General features: G+C 42.4%; 1 protein-coding gene and 1 long non-coding RNA gene across 3 annotated transcripts in view; one reads left to right on the forward strand and one right to left on the reverse strand.

Moving 5' to 3' along the window:
* NALF1 (NALCN channel auxiliary factor 1) overlaps window positions 1-12,861 on the forward strand; it is a 610,310-nt gene extending 597,449 nt beyond the window's left edge. The window contains exons 3-4 of one of the 2 annotated variants that reach the window (XM_045081331.1): window positions 10,779-10,824; window positions 12,559-12,669. In XM_045081331.1, coding sequence (XP_044937266.1) covers window positions 10,779-10,801 — 23 coding nt within the window. In that variant the 3' untranslated portion in view covers window positions 10,802-10,824; window positions 12,559-12,669. Of the gene's footprint in view, window positions 1-10,778; window positions 10,825-12,558 lie in introns of both variants that reach the window. The other variant, XM_045081330.1, reaches the window with a different exon arrangement.
* Window positions 8,560-12,661, reverse strand: LOC123392391. The gene is made up of 2 exons (XR_006607120.1): window positions 12,572-12,661; window positions 8,560-11,305 (listed from the first exon to the last, which is right to left on the reverse strand). It is a non-coding gene; the product is annotated as an uncharacterized LOC123392391 (long non-coding RNA).
* Window positions 12,862-19,374: the final 6,513 nt, after the last annotated feature.

Raw genomic sequence — 19,374 nt, forward strand, 5'->3', positions numbered from 1 at the left:
TTGATTTTAGGCTCGTGAAACCCGGAGTGGGGAACCCGTCACAGTAGCCAAGGCTTCGGACCTACAGAAACGGGAGGTGATAAATGGATGTCATTTTAAGCTACTTTGTCTACGGCCATCTCTTACAGCAGCAATAGAAAGCAAATCCACATCTTGGTACTGGAAACCTGGGGCTGCGTAACCAGGAAAGGTGGGCATGAGTTTGGAACCAGACAGTGGGGGAACTTGGAATAGTGATAACGAAAATCCCAGATTGCCTGGAACAGGATGTTGGTAGAAATGTGGCATCAAACACCACCGGCCAGGGCTCAGCGGGAAATGAGGAGGGTGTTAAGGGAAACTAGAAACATGTTACCTGGCATCAAGAAGCTTGGCAGAACTGGGTCCTACAGAAGCACGGAAGGCAGAGCTTGAAAGTGATGGGTTTGGCTCTAGAACTGAAGAGATTTCCCAGCAAAGTGTTTCAGCTCTAGCCTGGTCTTTTCTTGCTACTTAAAATAGAATGCAAAAGGAGAGAGATAATTGAAAGAGCTGTTAGACAAGACAAATCCAGAATTTGATTATTTGGGAGAATCTTCATGTTCCACGATGGCAAAAGATTAAAAAAAAAAAAAAAAAAAAAAGTCCTGTCAAGAAAGCATGCTCTGGAGAAAGCAGAACAGAGCAGAGGGTAGAGCGGCACAACCAAGGCCAACACCTCAGAAAGTCTGAACGGTCGGAGTATGGAGAGGTAAGAGGTGTGACGAGGTGTGACTCATAGAGCCTCTCAGCCACCTGAGCGGGGGCCAAAAACAACAAAGGGATCATCTAGGAAAGCTCTGTGGAGGCGCTCCTTGTCTGATGGAGTGAGTTCTTGGGACACAGGTAAGAGTCTTACACAGTTACTGAGAATTCATGTCCGTGAAAACACTTCCAGCCTGCGCTGGCAGGGACAGAGGCAGGATGAAAGGCAGAAAGGGTGTTGGACGCCCTCAGACACGCTAATGAGAGTGCTCAGCTGCAGACACGTGTTGTTCATCATAAAAGAGGAAGGATGAGCTGGAGGGCAGAGCTCTGAGCCCAAAAAGGAAGCTGAGAACCACACAGGATAATTCCCGAGGCCAGAAAATATGTGGAGTTTGTGCCGCTGGACCACAAACCTCATTTGGTTTGTCGTCTTCTATTGTCTTCCTTTCTGAAGCAGGGTGTCTCTAAGTCCTAGCCTGTGCCTATCTCACCATTGGATGCTGGGGGCAGATCATTTGCTTTCTGCATTTTCCATAGATGGAGAGGGATTTTGTCCCAGGATATTGTCCCTCTGATTATGCCCAGAGTCCCAACCATACCTGATTTAGGTGATTTGGATCAGGAGATTCAGGGATTTGGAACTACGATTTAGAGGTTTCCACACTTTGATTTGATGCTGTATTGGGAGCAGACATTTGGAATCTTGGGATGTGGTTTGCATGTGGCATGGATGTGACTCTTCAGAAATCAGAGGGCAGATTGGTAGGCAGAGTAATTCCCCCCTCAAAATAAATAAATAAATAAATAAATAAATAAATAAATAAATAAATAGACGCCCATGACCTAATCCTCAGAATGTGTAAACGCATTGCATGGCCAAAGAGATTTTGCAGAAAAGATTGAGGTTTGGGACCTTGGGGGGATGTTCCTCCTGGACCATCTGGGTGGGCCTATTTCTGACTACTGAGCCCTGAAAACCACAGAAGAAGGCAGACAGTTGGCCAGAGACACAGTGTTAGAGGCAAGAGAGATGAAGCAAAAGGAGAGGTAGGAGAGAATGAGAGGACTCCGCAGGTCATCACTGGTTTTGAAGGCAGACAATGGGGCCGTCAACCAAGAAGTGGAGACAGACAGCTTCTGGATGCTGAGAGTTGCTCTGCCAACAGTGTGTGAGGACAGCAGGACCCAAGCCCTATAAGCAGAGAGAACCAAATTCTGCCAACACACCAAATGGCCTTAGAAGTGAATTCTCCCTGGGAATCCCTAGAAAAGAACTCAGCCCTGCCAACAACTTGATTTTGGTTTGTGAACACAGGCCAGAGAAACCTGTCAGCCCTGCTAGACTTCTGACCCACAGAAGTGTAAGTAGATAAAGGGCTCTAGTTTCCCAGCTGAATGTGTGGTGAGTTCTTACTCCATCAACAGGAAACTCACACAACTAGAGCTTCCCCCTCAACACCGGACTCTGAGATACAGCCAATGGATGTCTCCAAAGTTATTAGAACCAACGAGATTGTGAACTAGGAAATATACCTGACAAACTGTCTTTTGAATGTGAGAATGAAGTTTATTTGTTTAAATTAAACACAGATGCTCTTGAAAGTTTACCTTCTACACATCCCACGTGGAACATAACTTGAAGTTCTACTTTAGTGAAACAAAAGAGTAGACTAAGAAAGAGGATACCGTAGGATCTCGCGGTGGTGATATAATGAAAAATCAAGCATAAAATATCTGTACAACAAAAATAGCCTTTTCCTATTAAGACACTGAAACTGGAATGATTATGAGCCTGGATGCGTCAGTGAGACAGGAAAGAAGGGAAACATTTTTTTCTGATTCTATGAAAAATTCAAGACAATGAGAACCTTGGGAAAAGTGTACAAGAGAATCCTGGGCCTCAGAGAAAGCTATCTAAAACTTCCATGATCTTTATGAATTGATGAAGCATACAAAGTGAGAATCTGCTTTGCCTAATGTTTAAGTGATCTTGGATAATATTGTAATGAAATGAGATTAATGAATTCTCAGGATGTACTTTTTTCTTACTTTCAATATTCAGAATTAATATATATATATAACATAAACCCAGGGGAAAATGTAGTTTTGGAAAAGAAAACAATGATTGGCCGCATTTAGGGGTCAATAACGGAGGACAGAACTGCAGCGGGCTCCTTAGCGGGTCTAACATCACTAGATTAAGAAATAGATGAGGCAATTTGTTATATAAAGTCATGAAGATAATCGTTCCTAACCAAAAAAATAAGTAGATAAAATAAATAAGCAAAAACCAGAAACAATCCATCAAAAGTGTTTACCTTGGAGAAGAGGATTAGGATTGAAGAGAAAGGTAACAGTTTGCTTTCCATTTTATAGTTTTGATGTTGTTTAAGTAGTTTTACTTTCATACTCATGTAATGATTTTCTCATTGCCATTGTTGCCCATTTATTTTCAAAATATTTATTTTTATTATGAAAATCCATTCCATTTAAACTCTCCTAGGTGGGTATAAGTAAAGGTTATCATCCTGTCTTATCCTTTAGTATTTTTAACAATTGCTATTAAGGAGGGGAAAGGAGCAGACAGTAAGTGGCAAAGTAAACAGAAACATCTGACTGTCCCACTTCCGACTCCAGTGAAGTAACCAAAGGGACCTGAAATCTAGGTCATCAGAGAGGGGCCATCCATGTGCAAGAACCTGAGCCATTTCCTTAAAAGGAATAGAAATCGGATTCGAGCATACAGGGGACTTCCTTGCAATTCTTCCCTCTCAGGAGAAAGAGTGAGCACCGTTGGAGGTAAAATGTGGAGCTCTGTGATTCCAGCACTCCTTATGTGGAGGAAAGTGGCTCATAGACAAGAATGAGTTCAGAGAGACAGCTGGCAAACATTCTACTGGATTTCCTGAAGTCAGTGTGGACCAGAAATATTCTCCACAGCTGTGCGGGGCCCTCAGGACCAGGCTTGGGCTTCTTCTGAAATGCAGCCCAGGAGGAGGGGTGGGTTGTCATCTAGTGTCAAGGCAGACTGAGAGAAGGTTTGGGCAAACAGAACTAACTTGGGAAGGTTACCCAGAGCACCGGATCCCTTACTGCACTTGTAACAGCATCCTTGGGAGAGTGCGATGTCAAACAAAATACATAACAAAGTCACTATGGCTGTTTTGGAGACAAATGGAAACACATGTCTGTTCAAAAATAAGTATACAGAATATTATTTCCTATGGATGTTGTAAGAAAAATGTCTCCCACTTCTGGGTGTTGGTAGGGTTGATTCCTCCTGAGGGATGTGAGGGAGCGTCTGTTCCACACTTGTCTCCTAGCTTCTGGGGGTTTACCAGCCATCTTGCATCCTCTTCGGCTTGTGGGTGCATCACATCTTCACATGACCTTCTCCCTGCATCCATTTGCAGTCTTCCCTCTTTCCATGCCTGTCACTGTGTCCAATTTCTTCTTCTTTTTCATTATTTTCAGTATGTGGACTTAGATCATATTGAATTAGGTATCCCATGATGACCTCATCTTGACTATGTCTCTTAAGACCCTCTTTCCAGATCAGGTCACATTCTCTGGTACTAGGTTCAAGGTCTTTAACATTATCTCTTTGGGGGACTTGATTCACTTTAAACATACAGAAAATGAAATATGGAATCTAACTAATATATACTTTACATGAAATAAGGAAGACAGAGTTTGAGAAGCAGAATGATGTACCACATATATAAGAAAACTTACTGTTAGGGTAATTTCAGACAGCATGTACTCAATAAAATTCAAGAACACACATAACCTTTAGAACAGGGAGAGAAGAGTGAAAAGGGAATTTGGCTGGGAAGCAGGCAACTGTGACACTGGGTTTAGGTTAAAAAGAGAAAATATCACAGAGCAACAGAGAAAATTTGCAAATACATTATAGATGTGCAGTATCAACCGTCCAGAAGTAGGAATGAGCAAAGGTGACGGACGTGAAGAACGTAGGGACGAGGTCCGAGGAGATGAACAGTGTAGAAACGATGACGTAGGGACGAGGTCCGAGGAGATGAATAGTGTAGAAATGATGACGTAGGGACGAGGTCCAACGAGATGAACAGTGTAGAAATGATTGACAGGGAATGTGATCCATTGAAAAATTGTGAAACATAAAAGTGAGGAAAGAAACAATCAAAGAAATAATAGGAAATATCTTTCCTGAGCCGCAGGACACTCTCATTTGGCCAGTTAAAGAGATTCTTCCCAACTGGCAAAATTAAAAAAATGAGATTCAATTCCCAACATTTCTGAATTTTGAGAATGAAAGAAGTATCCTACAAGCTCCAGGGGGAAATGACCGTATTTGACCACTGATGTTACATGTGTCTTTCAGAAGAGTGGACAATGTCCATAGCTGTGTCCGTTCTGCAGGAATCTCCCTCTAGCTTGTGGTTGGTTAGACCAGTGGGGATGAGCAGAACGAGTCACACAGATTTGCCTCTCCAGGACTGTGTCACAACCTGATGGTATTGAATGGAAAGAACAAAATGATGAAGTCCCGTGTGCCCTGGGCATGAAACGGCAGCCCAGCCTGCCTGTCCAGGGAGCTGGGCAGCAGGAAATTGAGATCACAGTGCTCATCTGTACCAGGTGGAGGGTATGTCACTTTCTGATGGCCAGTCTTGTGATTTATTCTTCATGGTACCTGGTGTGCCTTATATTTCAAGGAAAAGGCTTGAATTTTTCCAATATTACTCCCAACACCTATTCTCGTTCTTTTCATTTTTTCACTTAAATTAGCTCCTATGCATTTCTCTTCATTGCAAACCCATCATCCCGGAATGAGATCAATGTAAAGCATTATGCAAGCATTAATAATTAATAAGAGACATGATATAAAATATGAGCAATTTGACAATAACTGGGTTTAAAACATCTGATGGTAGCCAAAAAATGATAAAAGAATGAGTGGTTGAAGGAAAAAAAATTTTTGTTAATTTCCTTACCAGTGATCCTAGTAATTAGACAAATATAGGTTCACCTGTGTGTGGTGTTTTAAAAGCCAAGGTCTAATAGAATTAACAAGAGCAAGCATTCAACAAATCATGAAAAAATAACATTTAAATATGTTCACACAAAGAAAGAAAACAAAGTGAGTAGTAAAGAAACATTTTTAAATGTTTGGAAATGCAACTATAGGATGTTAAAGGTAAGATCAAGCACTACAATAAATGTAATAAATGTACAATAAATGTAAATGGGTTATACTCTCCTTTTTGATCATTGTGAAATTCTTATATGTAGAACACAGTACAGAGAAAATATAAAGAGAACAAAAATATTAAAATAATGGACAAAGATATATCAGATGATTGTGCTAATATGCATGGAGTTTACATTAATACCAGACAAAACATGCTGAAAACCACGACAGGAACAAAAACAATAGAACTTCACCAAAAAAAAGTATATATATGTACTTTGTAAGAACAAAGAGTATCATGTTTCCTTGATTAAGACTAAAGGTCTAGTGAAAAATGTGAAGAATTATTCATTTTCTGTACCTACTGATTTAATAGTCAAATGTATAAATCAGAATCATCAGAAATGGTTGTAGAAGACACGTATCTCAGTTGATGACATTATGAATAGGAAAAAATATATAAACATAAAGACTAAGCATTGTTACCAATGTTAATACTTGCAAAAAATAATTAGATAATAATTTTACAATACAAGAAGAAAAACCATAAAAAAACAATTAGAGAAAATCAACTTTTTAAAGACTACATTTATGAAATTAAGGTAAATAAAACTTGAAATTAGTGACAAAAATCATTTTGAAAATGCATCAGTGACATTTTTTAGAAGCCACAATACACTCCTTTAAGTCATTTAGATATAAAAGGAAAATGTATATTGCAATTACAGAATATGCAAAATCACTGCACGTTAAAACATAAGAGAACTGACTGAAGCATTCTCAGATGGAAATTCAGAGCAATAACTAACTTATTAAGGAAAAACACGAATTTAAATGAGTAAAGTGACATTCAATCAATACAGTTAGAAGGGGAATAATAAAAGAAAATTCGACAAAAGATGAAGATAATTAAGAAATTGATGCATTAACAAGCAGAACATACCAATCTTTAAGAACTGTATCCTTGATAATGCAAAGCAAAGTGGGCAAAAAAGTAATAAAACTTGCAAATATTACTAGGGACCAAATAAAAAGATGAAATAAAGTATTATTAAAATGAAGGAGAGGATTAGAAAACTAGTCTTCAAGTATGTGTAACTCTACATGAATAAATGTAAAACTCTTAATAAAAAGGCTATTTTTAGAGAAATAAGAATGATCAAACCTGACCCAAAACAACTTTGACAGATTAATAGCCATGAAAGAAACTGTAAAATTATGCAAATTACCTTAAAGAAAGCACTTGTATCTGGAAAGTTTTATAGATTCCATGCCATATAAATTATTTTTGGTTAGTAAATCTTGAATATAATAGTATATATAGAATATACATGTATATTATATGTATGTTACATATGTAATCTCAGTAATATATACACATCTAGAATTATTACTAAAAAATCAAATAAAGAATAAAGTTGTGAAGTACAGTCACACACGTAGAGTAGAATTTTCCATGTGAAGTCTAGAAATTACATATTCTGTGTGTATATATGGGTGTCTGTATTAATAAAAAAGTTGGGGAAACAAATTCCAGCAGTTTCTTCTTGCTTCTTTTTTCATCCTAACGAAGTCAGATTTGGGGTGATTTCCCCCTTCTTTTTACTTTACTGTTTTTTAAACTTTTGCATTCAGAAAAATAGTAAGTATACACTCATTCAGATATCTGAAAAAATTAGTCTCATCTATGACGGTAAAAGGTAAATTACTGAGCTAATGAAGGACTGTATTTAAATATTATCATGTGATTGTTTTAAGGATTTCCTTAGACTATTTGGTTTTCCTGTACTTAGATAATATTTATAATGATTATGCTAGAAGTAATTGCTCTGAACTATGAAAAGTAAGGTTTTTCCATATGACTTGGAAACAGAAAAAGAATTTGGATTGGATGTTATTCAAAGTTTTTCCTCATAATAAATTCTGATTCCACTATTTGTCCCAAGTTACAGTAGGAATAATAATTAATGTGTGAGATTTTACTATCTACCAGGCACTGTTCTAAGCAATTTATGCATATTATTTAATTTTCAAAAAAATCTCCATGAGGTTGCACTATAAGATAGAATAATAATTGCCATTATTATATTATTAAATGTCAAATGGCAACTAGTGATTTATTAGATTGCAAATAGAACATTTTTTAAGCAAAATGTATCAGAACATTTCATTCACTGAAAGTTTCCTTTTTCCTTTTGAAATCCCAATAGCTTATACATCTGTGCAATGAGATGATTGCTTGAAAAGTGATTTATTTTCATTTGGAGACCAGTTTTTACAGTCCCTTGAATGGTGCGGAAAGAGTTAGCTGCTCTGGGTAGGCCTCCCAGGAAGCAAATCGGTGGGCAGGCTGTCGACCCGTGTGCACCTGTGCCAGGGTCAGGGAAGGGGAGGATTCAGCAGAGGGCCTGGACCTGGACCTGGGATAGCCCTTCACTGATGCTCTGATGATTGGAGCCAGCTGCCCAGGTGCCCAGAGACGGTTTCCATCTGTCAGCAGCATTCCCAGCTGGGGACTGAATCAGAGATGGAACAGAGCAGAACAGGATGGAGAAACGTGTAGTAATGTTTTCTAGGCAAACCCAAAAGGAAAGAAATCATTTTTAGGCATAAATCCAAAAGAAATGAAGACTGGATAAGGAGACAACAAACCAAACCTCTCAGAAACAAAAACTGGTGCACAGTAAAGGGTTTATTGAAATCTTTGCTGACACAGCAGGGGGAACCCAGCAAACCAGATTCACATCCCAGATGCTCCAGACACAGGGACTCAGGGCAGTAGATACTGTGGAAGCAGCAGCAGCGAGAGCATAAGGTGGAAAGTGCAAATCTGTTTAGAAGCCATCAGATGTCCACAGCCCATGCCTGCCCTTCCCAACCCAGCTGTTGCTCTCCTTCATCCCAGAGAAGGACTACTGCCCATGTCTTTATGCAGGGAGGATGATTTTTTTGGAGATAGTTGGAGAAAATTGTTGGGTTAGGTGCCACCAGGAGAGGTAGTGAGGGAACCAAAATGTGGGTTACATGAATGTGTGCATGCTGGATGGAGATTCCCTCACCCCTGTGGTCTTCTCCCATTTGGTTCTCAGAAAACTGACAGCACAGCCTTTGCTCTTCTGGACAGAAAACTCCGGATGTGTTTTGGCAAATCTGACCGACGTAAAGGGAAGAAATGCACAAGTGTCTCCATTTTAAACAGTTCAGATGGGTCCCCTTCTCCAGCATAGGTGTCCAGATTGCAATGCAATTCAATCAAGAATGCACAGCCTTCCCACTTAAAAAAAAAAAAAAAAAGGAGAGCAACAAACAAAGAAAAAAATGGCTTGGAGAAAACAGGGCCATGAAGGGAGGAAATCAAACGTGAAAATAAAAGTGCTCCGAATATCTCAGCGATAAGAGGATACAGTGCAACTGTGCAATGAGACCAGTCAGTTCAAAACAAAAAAAAGAAAAGAAAAGAAAAACCCAACATTCAGAGTACATAAAAGAGCTCTCGGAAATTAAAATGTGATAGAAAAAAAAAAAAAAAAACTCAATAAAATCATTACACAATAAAGCTCACCGAATCCTCCTGAAAGTAGAGCAGAGATGAAATGGCATAAAGTAAGAGAGATGAGATAAGAGAATGAAAGGACAGGTCCCAGGGCCCCAACCTCTGAAGATGGGAGTCATGCTTGGAAATTTGAAGGATAAGAATTTCTGAACTAGAATTCCATGCTCAGCCAAACAATTAGATACAAGGTAGAATAAACACACTTTTAAGCAGGCAGCATCTTGGAAATTTGTTCCCATGAGCTTTTCCTTAGGAAGATCCTAGATGCCATGGTCCACCAAGTCCAGAAAGGATGTAGATAGCAAACCCACGGACAGAAGCCAAAGAATCTCCCACGAGGGCGTTCCCTGAGGCTGTCCGGCTGGTAGCTGGCGTCTAGGCATCAGAGCAACAGGTCCAGATGAGAATAAGACTCTAGGGGATAAATCTGATTGAGCACCCTATTCTGCTGAAACAACTGGGAAGTATTTGAGGTTTGAAGTAGTAAGTACATAGGAAATTGCAAGATAGTGGTTACCTCTAGGAAAACCAGAGCCGTAAGTCACAGAGAACTCAAGTTTCCTGCATGTCTGAGTTAAGGATTGTTTCTGTAACGTCCTAATGAAGGGAGCTTTGTTGAACCCCCAGGCGGGGGGTGCGTATGCGCTGAAGAATGAATATTATTCCCGATTATGTTCCCACTTGTCCTGGGGAAGGAGGGGGGTGTCTTTAAAGACGAAAGGTGAGAAAAAAATCAAGACAAGCATCTAACATGTTATTTACAGAAATGTAGCTAAATACAGAAACAGCAAAAAGAGGTTTGAGTATTTGCCTCTGAAAGGGAACAACTGGGGATGGGGGAGGAGGAGGCATCTTTAAAGAAAGAGCTTGTGGAATTATTTGATTATTAATATATACGCATGTGTAACTCTGAAAAAAATTGTTATTAAAAGGATGGACGAGGGGAAAAGAAACAGGATGAATTTTATCAGTTGGGAAGAAGAGTACATTTATTGGCCTGAATGAACTGCCTTATTCTTTCTAAAATGACTTTAGTTACAAATCAGCAAAGTAGCTTCTGAGCGGGTTTGGAAGAGCTTCTTATTTGGAAGAAATTGTTAAATATATTCTCATTATTAGCATTCTAAAATGTTATCTAATTGACCTTTAGATTTCTAATCTTACCTATAAATTCTCTTCATATAATATAATTTTGGAAAACGTAAACTTCGATAAATGATTAGTCTACTAGTGAGATATCGTATATGAAAAAAGAAAATATCGTACGTTAAAAATGTCGGAGCTGCAGACCTCATTAATTCAGTTTTTTTTCCATATTCTATCTAGGAGAAGGTGAAGTTTACCTTTGAATGCCTAAGAAGAAATGAATATTGTAAGCATCATTATAAGGATATCTTGGTCATTTCTTTAAAAGAAACTGAAGATTGCAGTGTATAATATCTTATTTAATAGAGTCTCTTTTTTTTAAGCAAATATATATTGAGTGTATTTGTGTAATAAATGCTTGTTAAGGATCTATTTTGTTCAAGCATTCTACTACATATTGGGAACAGAAAGCCAAAATACATAGTTCTTGCATTTAAAGTGACAGGTGAATAAGGAAACGGACCTAAAATTAACAATTGTGCTGAAAAGGACAGATAACAATTGCTCCGTTGAAGAGGTACACAGAAGGCACGAGCAGCCCCAGAGTTAGACTTCACAAGGGGTTGTCAGGGGAGCTGAACCAGAAGCATAGGTGAGAGTGAAGTCCATGAGTCGATGGGAAAAATTCCAGGAAGAGAAAGCGCCTGGGGCAGTGGGGACCAGTATCCCGTGTTCCGGGAGGATGTCTGGAGCACTGGTCAAGGAGTCTGAAGAGACAGGAAAGGTATTTTAGATTGTTACTATGTAGATGGATGCAAGGAGACACTATTAGTAGCTATTATTATTAACAGTAGCCAAAACTTTTCAAATTGATTGTCTACACTTGGCACTAAGCCAAGCTCTTTACCTACAAAATCTTATTGGATCCTTATAACTACTCTCTCCTCGCTTTGAAAGCTTCAAGCTTAAGGATAGCATAGTGAAATCTGTGTAGAAACCTGATGGTAGCACTCTTGAGAAAATGTTGCAGTCAAGTTTAAAAAAGGGGCAGGCTGGTTTCTGTAGCTACTTAACATGTATATAATAGAGCAAGAGCAAGACTGGAAAGAGAGAGAGAAGGTGTGCTATTCTTCTCATCTCTCTGAACATTTCTAAAATATCCATTAAGCCATTTAAAAGTAAGAGCAACGTCTTACTGTAGAGGAACAGGGGAAAGGAGAAGGGGGGAGAGAAGAGATTCCTTGAGGAGGGGAGAGCACGAGGCAGACTTGCACAGGAAGGCAGCCTGGAGGGGAGGTCGGAAACAAACGCCGAGGACCCTCTTCCCACGGCGGCCCAGGCGCAAGATAGGTATCCGGGGGTCGGATCCGAACGCAAGAATAAGGGCAGTATTTGCAGAGCGAGTCCAGAGGAAGGGGTCCCCCTGGGGATGCTTGGGGGGCTCTGCGCGCTGCCCCAGGAGGAGACCCCGGCAGGGCCCCCAGGACAGCCCCGGCAGGGCCCCCAGGAGACCCCGGCAGGGCCCCCACGACAGCCCCGGCAGGGCCCCCAGGACAGCCCCCGCAGGGCGAGGAAGTGGCGGGGACAGGCGGGTCCCGGAACGGTCATCCGTGGGCTCCGGCTTAGCGGGAGCAGCGGCCGCTCCTCCGGGCGCTGCCTCGCGTCCTCTCACTCGCGGGGAGGACGAGGCACGCGGCGCGCCCTCGCCGGCCCGGAACCTCGGGTTCTGCGCTCCGCCCTCAGGAAGCTTCCGTCCTAGGCTCGCGAGGGCCCAGCACGCCCCCGGGCGCGGCCTCCAGAGTCCCAGAGGGCACGGGGAGGAGCGTGCGCGCGCGGGCCCGAGGGCACGGCGGAGGCGGCCTCCGGGCGGTCCCGCCCTCGCTCCCCTGCGCCGAACGCCCCGCGGCGCGCGCGCCGGAAGCCGGGGCCGCGCCGTCCCCGCGGCGGCCCGTCCGGACGGGGAGCGCCTCCCCGCGGCCCCGGCTCGCTTCTAACCGGGCCCCTGTCTTCGTCCCCCCAGGGCTCTACGAAACCTTTCTCAGCGCCGAGGACCCCGCGTGCTGCGACGTCCGGAGAGAGGAGCGCCCGAGCCAGCCCCCGCCAGGGACGCGGGGCCCCGGCAGCCCCCGGCACAGGACGTCGCTCGCGGCGTCGGCGGCGGGCAGGGCGGGCGCCGGCAGACTGAGGCTGTGCGTGCTCGTGCTCGTGCTGCTGCACACCGTGCTGGCGGCCTCCGCGGCGCACAACGGCACGGCGCCCGGCTGCGGCGGCGCGCACGCACTGCCCGGGCCCTCGCCGCGCGACGAGTAGCCGCGCCCCGCCCCCCGCCCGCCCCGCCCCCCCCCCCCCCCGCCGCCGCCGGACGCCGCGGCGCCCCGCCCCCGGCCCCGCCCCGGCCCCGCCCCCGCCGCCGCCCGCGGGGCCCCTGCGGCCGCGCCGACCCGAGGAAGCCGGGCCCGCACCCGGACGGGGACGCCCACGCGGCTTTTTACCGACGGAAAGGCTGCCCAGTGACTTCGATTTCTCACACCATTTTATACACTGTGTTTCCATGTTCGGAGGTTTCAGTTGCTTTCCCTTGGTTCGGGTTCATTCGTTCGTTGATTTTTGCACTTGTTAATACAGGATTTATTTTCGGGGATGGTTGCTCAGAGGTCAACTAAGTCTCCACCGTCTCTATTTCTAGTCATCGTGTGTGTCCATCCGGTAGTTCTGTCTCTGTCCTGTCCGTTTCTATTAGAGGAATGATCGCTATGACCTCACGGTGTAGCAAAATACAACAACAACAACAAAAAAAATCATAAAAGATAAAAAAGACAAAAAAAAAAAACAACAAAAAATACACATAAAAAACCCCCCTCGAACTCTTCGCTCCTGCCTCCCCGGCCTCCCCCCCGCCCCCCTGCCCACCCTGCCGCCCCCGCCCCCCGCCCCCCGACGCCCTGCTCCCCACTCCCCTGCCCCTCGCCCCCCTGCCCCTCGCCCCTGCTCCCCCTGCCCCCGCCCCCCGCAGACAACACGGCTTGCTTCTGTCTGTCTGCGCAGCCGCAGTTTGGGCGCGCACGCCCCGGGCCCGGGCCGCAGTGGCCCCCCCACCCCCGCCGGGAGCAGAACTAGGGGTTCCTTTTTAGCTGAACAAACAAGCGCTCTCCACGGTAGGCGGAATCAGACAGTTATCACATTTTTTACGTTGACGACAAAATAAAAGCAAAGAAAACCACCACGAACTACGTTGCTCCAGCTCCCCTCCCGAGGCCCCGTCCCTCCTTGCTGGTGGTCCGGGGGCTGCGGCCCGCCCTGAGCCCCGAGTCAGGACGGGGGCGCGTGTTGGCGCTGGTGGGCCTCGAAGGCGACGAAGGGACCGAGGACACGCAGCTGGGTTCTTTCTCCTCCTCCGTGGCTGTGGGGGAGACCGTACAGATGCTCCGACACCTGCAGTGTAGACAATAGAATTTTAGCCCAGTATCTCCCAACCTATGATTTTCAATTATTCCAGGTATAAAGTGTATGCAATTCTGCATTATCACAAAAGAACTTGTTTAAAAAAAAAATAGGTTAGCCATTTTCATTCAAGCGCAAAAATTTTGTCACTTCGAACACGCTCTAGGTAGTCGATGAGAAGAGGAGAAATCAGATCGCTCTGTTTGTATTTTTTCTTTTTGTGGGAACATTTCACCTGCTGAGTGTGTATGAATTTGCTTTCTAAAAAAAAGGCTTTTATGAGTTTACAGTAGAATCAGTGGAAGGAAGAGTTCATAAGGGCTGTTTTTAAAAAAACAAACAAACAAAACAAATAATTAAAAAAAAAACACTTTACATTCCTTCCTATTCTCTAACTACATTTGGGAAGTGCTCTTCAGATGTGTTTGCTGTGTAGCTGGGAGATGAAGGAAAACCATAGAAAAGGTCCTCGTAGCGAACAAAATTTAGTTATTAACTTTATAGCTATGAAATTCCCCCGGTATTTGTTTTTGTTCAAACAAACTTTAATCTCTGCATCATACTTAACCCTGCGACATGCGTACAGTATGCATATTTTGTTTTGAATAAAAAAAATGTTTTGTTCCAGTCTGTTAAGAATATTCAAAAATAATAAAGGTATTGCTTAATAAAATTGCTAGAATTGTTTAGCAGTACATGCACAAATATTTTACTAGATTCTTCGTTTTAATAGTGTTTTGTTGGGACTGAAAATCCTAAAATGGTCTGCGCAAATACAAAAAAAAAAAAAAAAAAAAAAAAACACCAAAAATGCAAAATTCTCCAGTTTTTGTTCCTTTTTTAAAAATCGTTTTTTCATGAAAATGTCAACACACATTCACAACTGCACACATACGCACATAACACACACAGTATTTTCAGTTTATAGAAATCCAGTGCTATTTCTGGGGCCCCAAGTGGCTGGGAAGAGGCTTGGGGGAATTGAGTTGTGGCAACTGTTAAACACTGGGGGAAATGATCATGTTCAAAGACCCCTCCTGGTGGGCCACAGATTTTGGTGGAGTTGAGGGATGACAGAAGTTGGGGAGAAGCAGGGAGTGGAGGGTTAAGGGGTTCTGACTCCTAACAAAAGACTTAAGGTGAGCTCCTTTTCAACTAACCTCTTAAAGGCTTTAAGATATACAGCCAGGAAAAAGTCTGCTTTGACCTTCCCCTACCTCTGCCAGACGAAGACCAAGCCCCGGGGCCATTTCTTCAGTGTCCCCCATGCTGTTTTTTGCTCCATGGAAATTTCCATCCTTTGGGAAAATGACAAATCAACACAGAGGCAAATTCCACCCACTCTCAGGACAAAAAGTTACTATTTCTAGACCCTGGGCAAAATGATTAAAAACAAAAACCAAAAAAACAGTCTCCCATAACAAACAGGGTTTCATTTTCTCTTAATATCTCTTGCAACTGGTTGCAATTCAGGGGTTGGAAGATTCCACTGGGCCATGTTTTAGCTTTAGTTTGGGGAGAATGGCAGCTGAACGAGGGAGACCAAAAACTATCACCACTTTATCTGACTGGTAAGTCCTCCAGAAGACAGTTTCAAGAATTGAGAGAAAAAGCACAGTATTTAATTGTACAATGAAACTATAATTTAGGTGTTGAAAGGCTGGCAAGGAGAGAAAGGGAGCAGGTTATTTCCCCAATATCAACTAGCCTTGCAATTGTGTCTCCTTCTGGTAGGATTCTTTTGCCATACACATTTGTTGCTATTATGTGAGAATGACCTCAGCGCCCAGTAATTATTACTGTAAATGTGTAAGCACTTCCATATGACATTCCCACTGACACAGTGAATTAAAGCAGCTTTTCTTGGGTTCAGCCAAAGGATCCAAACAGGCAATGAATGACTCCTAGACGGAGTCAAGAAACAAGCATTGAAGAAACAAGTCACTGCACCCATGGGTCAGTTATTTATTTATTTATTTTTAAAGATTTTATTTATTTATTTATTTGACAGAGAAAGAGACACACACACATACACACAGCGAGAGAGGGAACACAGTGGGAGAGTGGGAGAGGAAAAAGCAGGCTTCCTGCTGAAGCGAGATGTAGGGCTAGATCCCAGGAACCTAGGATCATGACCCGAACTGAAGGCAGATGCTTAAGAACTGAGCCACCCAGGTGCCCCTCCATGGACCATTTAAAGTAGTTTTCTACTTGATCAACAATACGCATGTTAATTCTGATACCAAAAAATCACACTTTGCAACCATCATCCCGTTCTATTTTTCTCATGGTGGATATCCATTGTGTAGTAGACAATGAACTACAGTATTGAAACAATTATTTCTGAAAGCAAGTTGATAATCAAGAAAATGATATTTCATCCACAAATGAATAGAATATGTTTCCCCGTGTTTATGACTGTCTTTTCTTCCTCAATAGAGAAATTCCAGCTTGTGAGAGATTTTGAGTCTGCCAAACCAAATGTCACAGGTTGGGTGTCATTCCTTACAGTATTTACATTCAGTGAAACTTTATACTGACTGTTCTCTCATTGAAAAGATAGTGTTGTTTTGGGGCGCCTGGAGGGCTTAGTCCTTAAGCATCTGCCTTCTGCTCAGATCCTGAGACAGAGACCCCCGCACCAGGCTCCCTGCTCATCAGGAAGACTGCTTTCTTGTGTTCTCTCTCTCTCTCTGTCAAACAAATAAATAAATATCCATTTATATCCATTGTGTAGTAGATAATGAATTACAATATTGAAGCAATTATTTCTGAAAGCATGTTGATAATCAAGAAAATGATATTTCATCCACAAATGAATAGAATATGTCTCATGCTTAAGTTTTCTTCTCACTGTCTCACTGTCTCTCTCTCTCTGTCAAATAAATAAAATCTTTAAAAAAAAAAGAAAAGAAAAAAAACCACTACAGTGTTGTTCCCCTCTCCCACAATATAGTAAGTGAAAATTGCTCATTTAAATGGCATAATTAACAACAAGGGAATGTAGTTACTCACCAATGAATTGGTACCATTAAGTTCTAGACCCTGTAGTTATTAAAATAAGGCAGACAGCCAGGAAAGAAAGTAAAGAAGGAAGGAAGGAAAACAAAAATGGATTTTATATGAATGACTAAGAAATCACGTTTTCCAGGGCAAATACATAAATGAAAGATGCAGTTGGGTGTCAGATTCATGTGCCCTAGAAACAGTGTTTGATATCTGAACACATTCACGCACTGATCGATCTGAGGCACCATTAGTGTTATTTCTAGGTAACAACTAAATTTGCTGCGGATGCATTCAGTGAGAGACAGAAAAGGTACGTCCTGTTTTTACTAGACTTGCAGACAGGTTACATACACATGCAAATGTACATATAACGGGGAAGGCTATGAGGCCCCGACGTGTCTCCATAGTGATATTTGGGTGTCTAATGGATATATTGTTTATAAGTAAAACCTGAACCACAGAATTATTCAGTCCAAGACACATACATGTAACCTAATAATGAATGATTCCTATTCTTTTTGCTGAAGTTTGAGCAGAATGCTCATTTAAAGACTATACCTACCTTAATGTGGAAAACAGACTCTCAGACTGTCTCCACTAACAAGGGAAGAAGAATTTTTTAGAATCTTTGTCTTTCAAGTATTAATGATGTTTAGAAAAAATGGAGTATGGCAGGCAGATACTGCACGGCAGTGAGTAACAAGGCTTTTTAAATGGGAGAAAACAACAACAACTGAGTGGAACATACAGCAGCATCCCTACAACATTTATAAGAACTTTCAGGGGCACCTGGATGGCTCACTGGCTTGGGTCATGGTCTCAGGGTCCTGGGATCGAGCCCCGCATCGGGCTCTCTGCTCAGTGGGGAGCCTGCTTCCGCCTCTCCTCTCTCTCTGCCTGCCTCTCTGCCTGCTTGTGATCTCTGTCTGTCAAATAAATAAATAACATCTTTAAAAAAGAACTTTCAAGCTGCTTCAGAGCCTAGAAATTTTCCGTACAATGATAAAATGGCAAGAGAATCCTCTTGGCCTTGGAAGAAAACTTAAGCATGAAACCAAATATGTAAGATGTCCTGACACACTTCAGGACAGAAAACATTCAGATTAAAATTACAAATCATAAATTTCCCGCTGGGTCATGCCAGTTCACACAGGTCGGTAGCAGAAAGTTGGAGCTCCCATCGCCTCGAATGGTGAATTCCAAACGTGGGCTTTGGAGCCCGATTAGAATCTTAGGTCTCATGCACACTTTGGGAGCGTAATTTATTTTCTCTAAATTCTAACATAATTATGAAATTCCCAAGTTTTCAACTTAAAAAGTTAAAAAAAAAAGATTAAAAAGAGAGAGAGAGAGAGAGATTTCCAAAGTCTTAAGCCACATCTGCTCACATTTTCATTTTGCTGCTTCTCTGGTCATTGTGGTGAAGCGAATGAGGAGGTTGTTGGAAACGTCTCGATGAATCCCTAGCCATGAATGGTAGTACTATGTGCCTTTAAGATTGTTTTTCCTACAAAGAGAAAAAGCACAGGATCTCAGGGGCAAAGCCAAGGTTTGGGTACCCGCAAACATAGGGCACAAAGGGGCGAGGGACATACTTGAATGTGATATCACACTAGGGGAAATACCTTATTGGACCACTTGAGGCTTAAGTGGAATAAATGATATAAATGTGCCTGACAAGATGGGCTCCTCGGTAACGGTTGTGATGATTCCTTGTTCACGAAAGGAAACTCACTGCTTGCTTATGGCGACCACTCCCGCAAGGGTTTCTGAGTCCTTGGATTATGCTGTTTTTTCTTTTAATAGCATATTTTGGGGAACACTTCACATCTTTTTTTTTTTTTTTTTAAGATTTTATTTATTTATTTGCCAGAGAGAGAGAGAGCACAAGCAGGAGGAGTGGCAGGCAGAGGTAGAAGCAGGCTCCCCACTGAGCAGGGAGGCGGAGCTGTGGGGCGGGTTTGATCCCAGGACAACATGATCATCACCTGAGCCAAAGGCAGATGCTTAACCACCTAAGTCACCCAGGCCCTCCAACACTTTACATCTTTAATATAGCAAACTGACCACGGATGACCTCCCAACAGTTTGTTTGTTTTTTATATAAGTTATAGAATTAAGGTGAACACTAATGACTTCAATGTACATAACTTTTTTCTTTATGTCTTTATGTCTTCCCCCTCCAACACAACAGCAACAACAAACCCACTATCATGAATTGTAAAAGAAATCCATAAGAATGGGGAGGTGACCCCCTGTGCACGTGTGAGTTGATTTAAGATTGTCTTAAAAATAATGACACAGCCTCAAAGTGATTTCTAAACTCTTCGTAGATTTTTTTTTAAGTTCAAATCTTTAATACCTCTCGATTCCATAAACAAAAACA

Source organism: Mustela putorius, unplaced genomic scaffold, assembly GCF_011764305.1.
Source record: "Mustela putorius furo isolate JIRA1106 unplaced genomic scaffold, ASM1176430v1.1 tig00000551_pilon_pilon_pilon, whole genome shotgun sequence".
NCBI classification, from domain to species: Eukaryota; Metazoa; Chordata; class Mammalia; order Carnivora; family Mustelidae; genus Mustela; species Mustela putorius.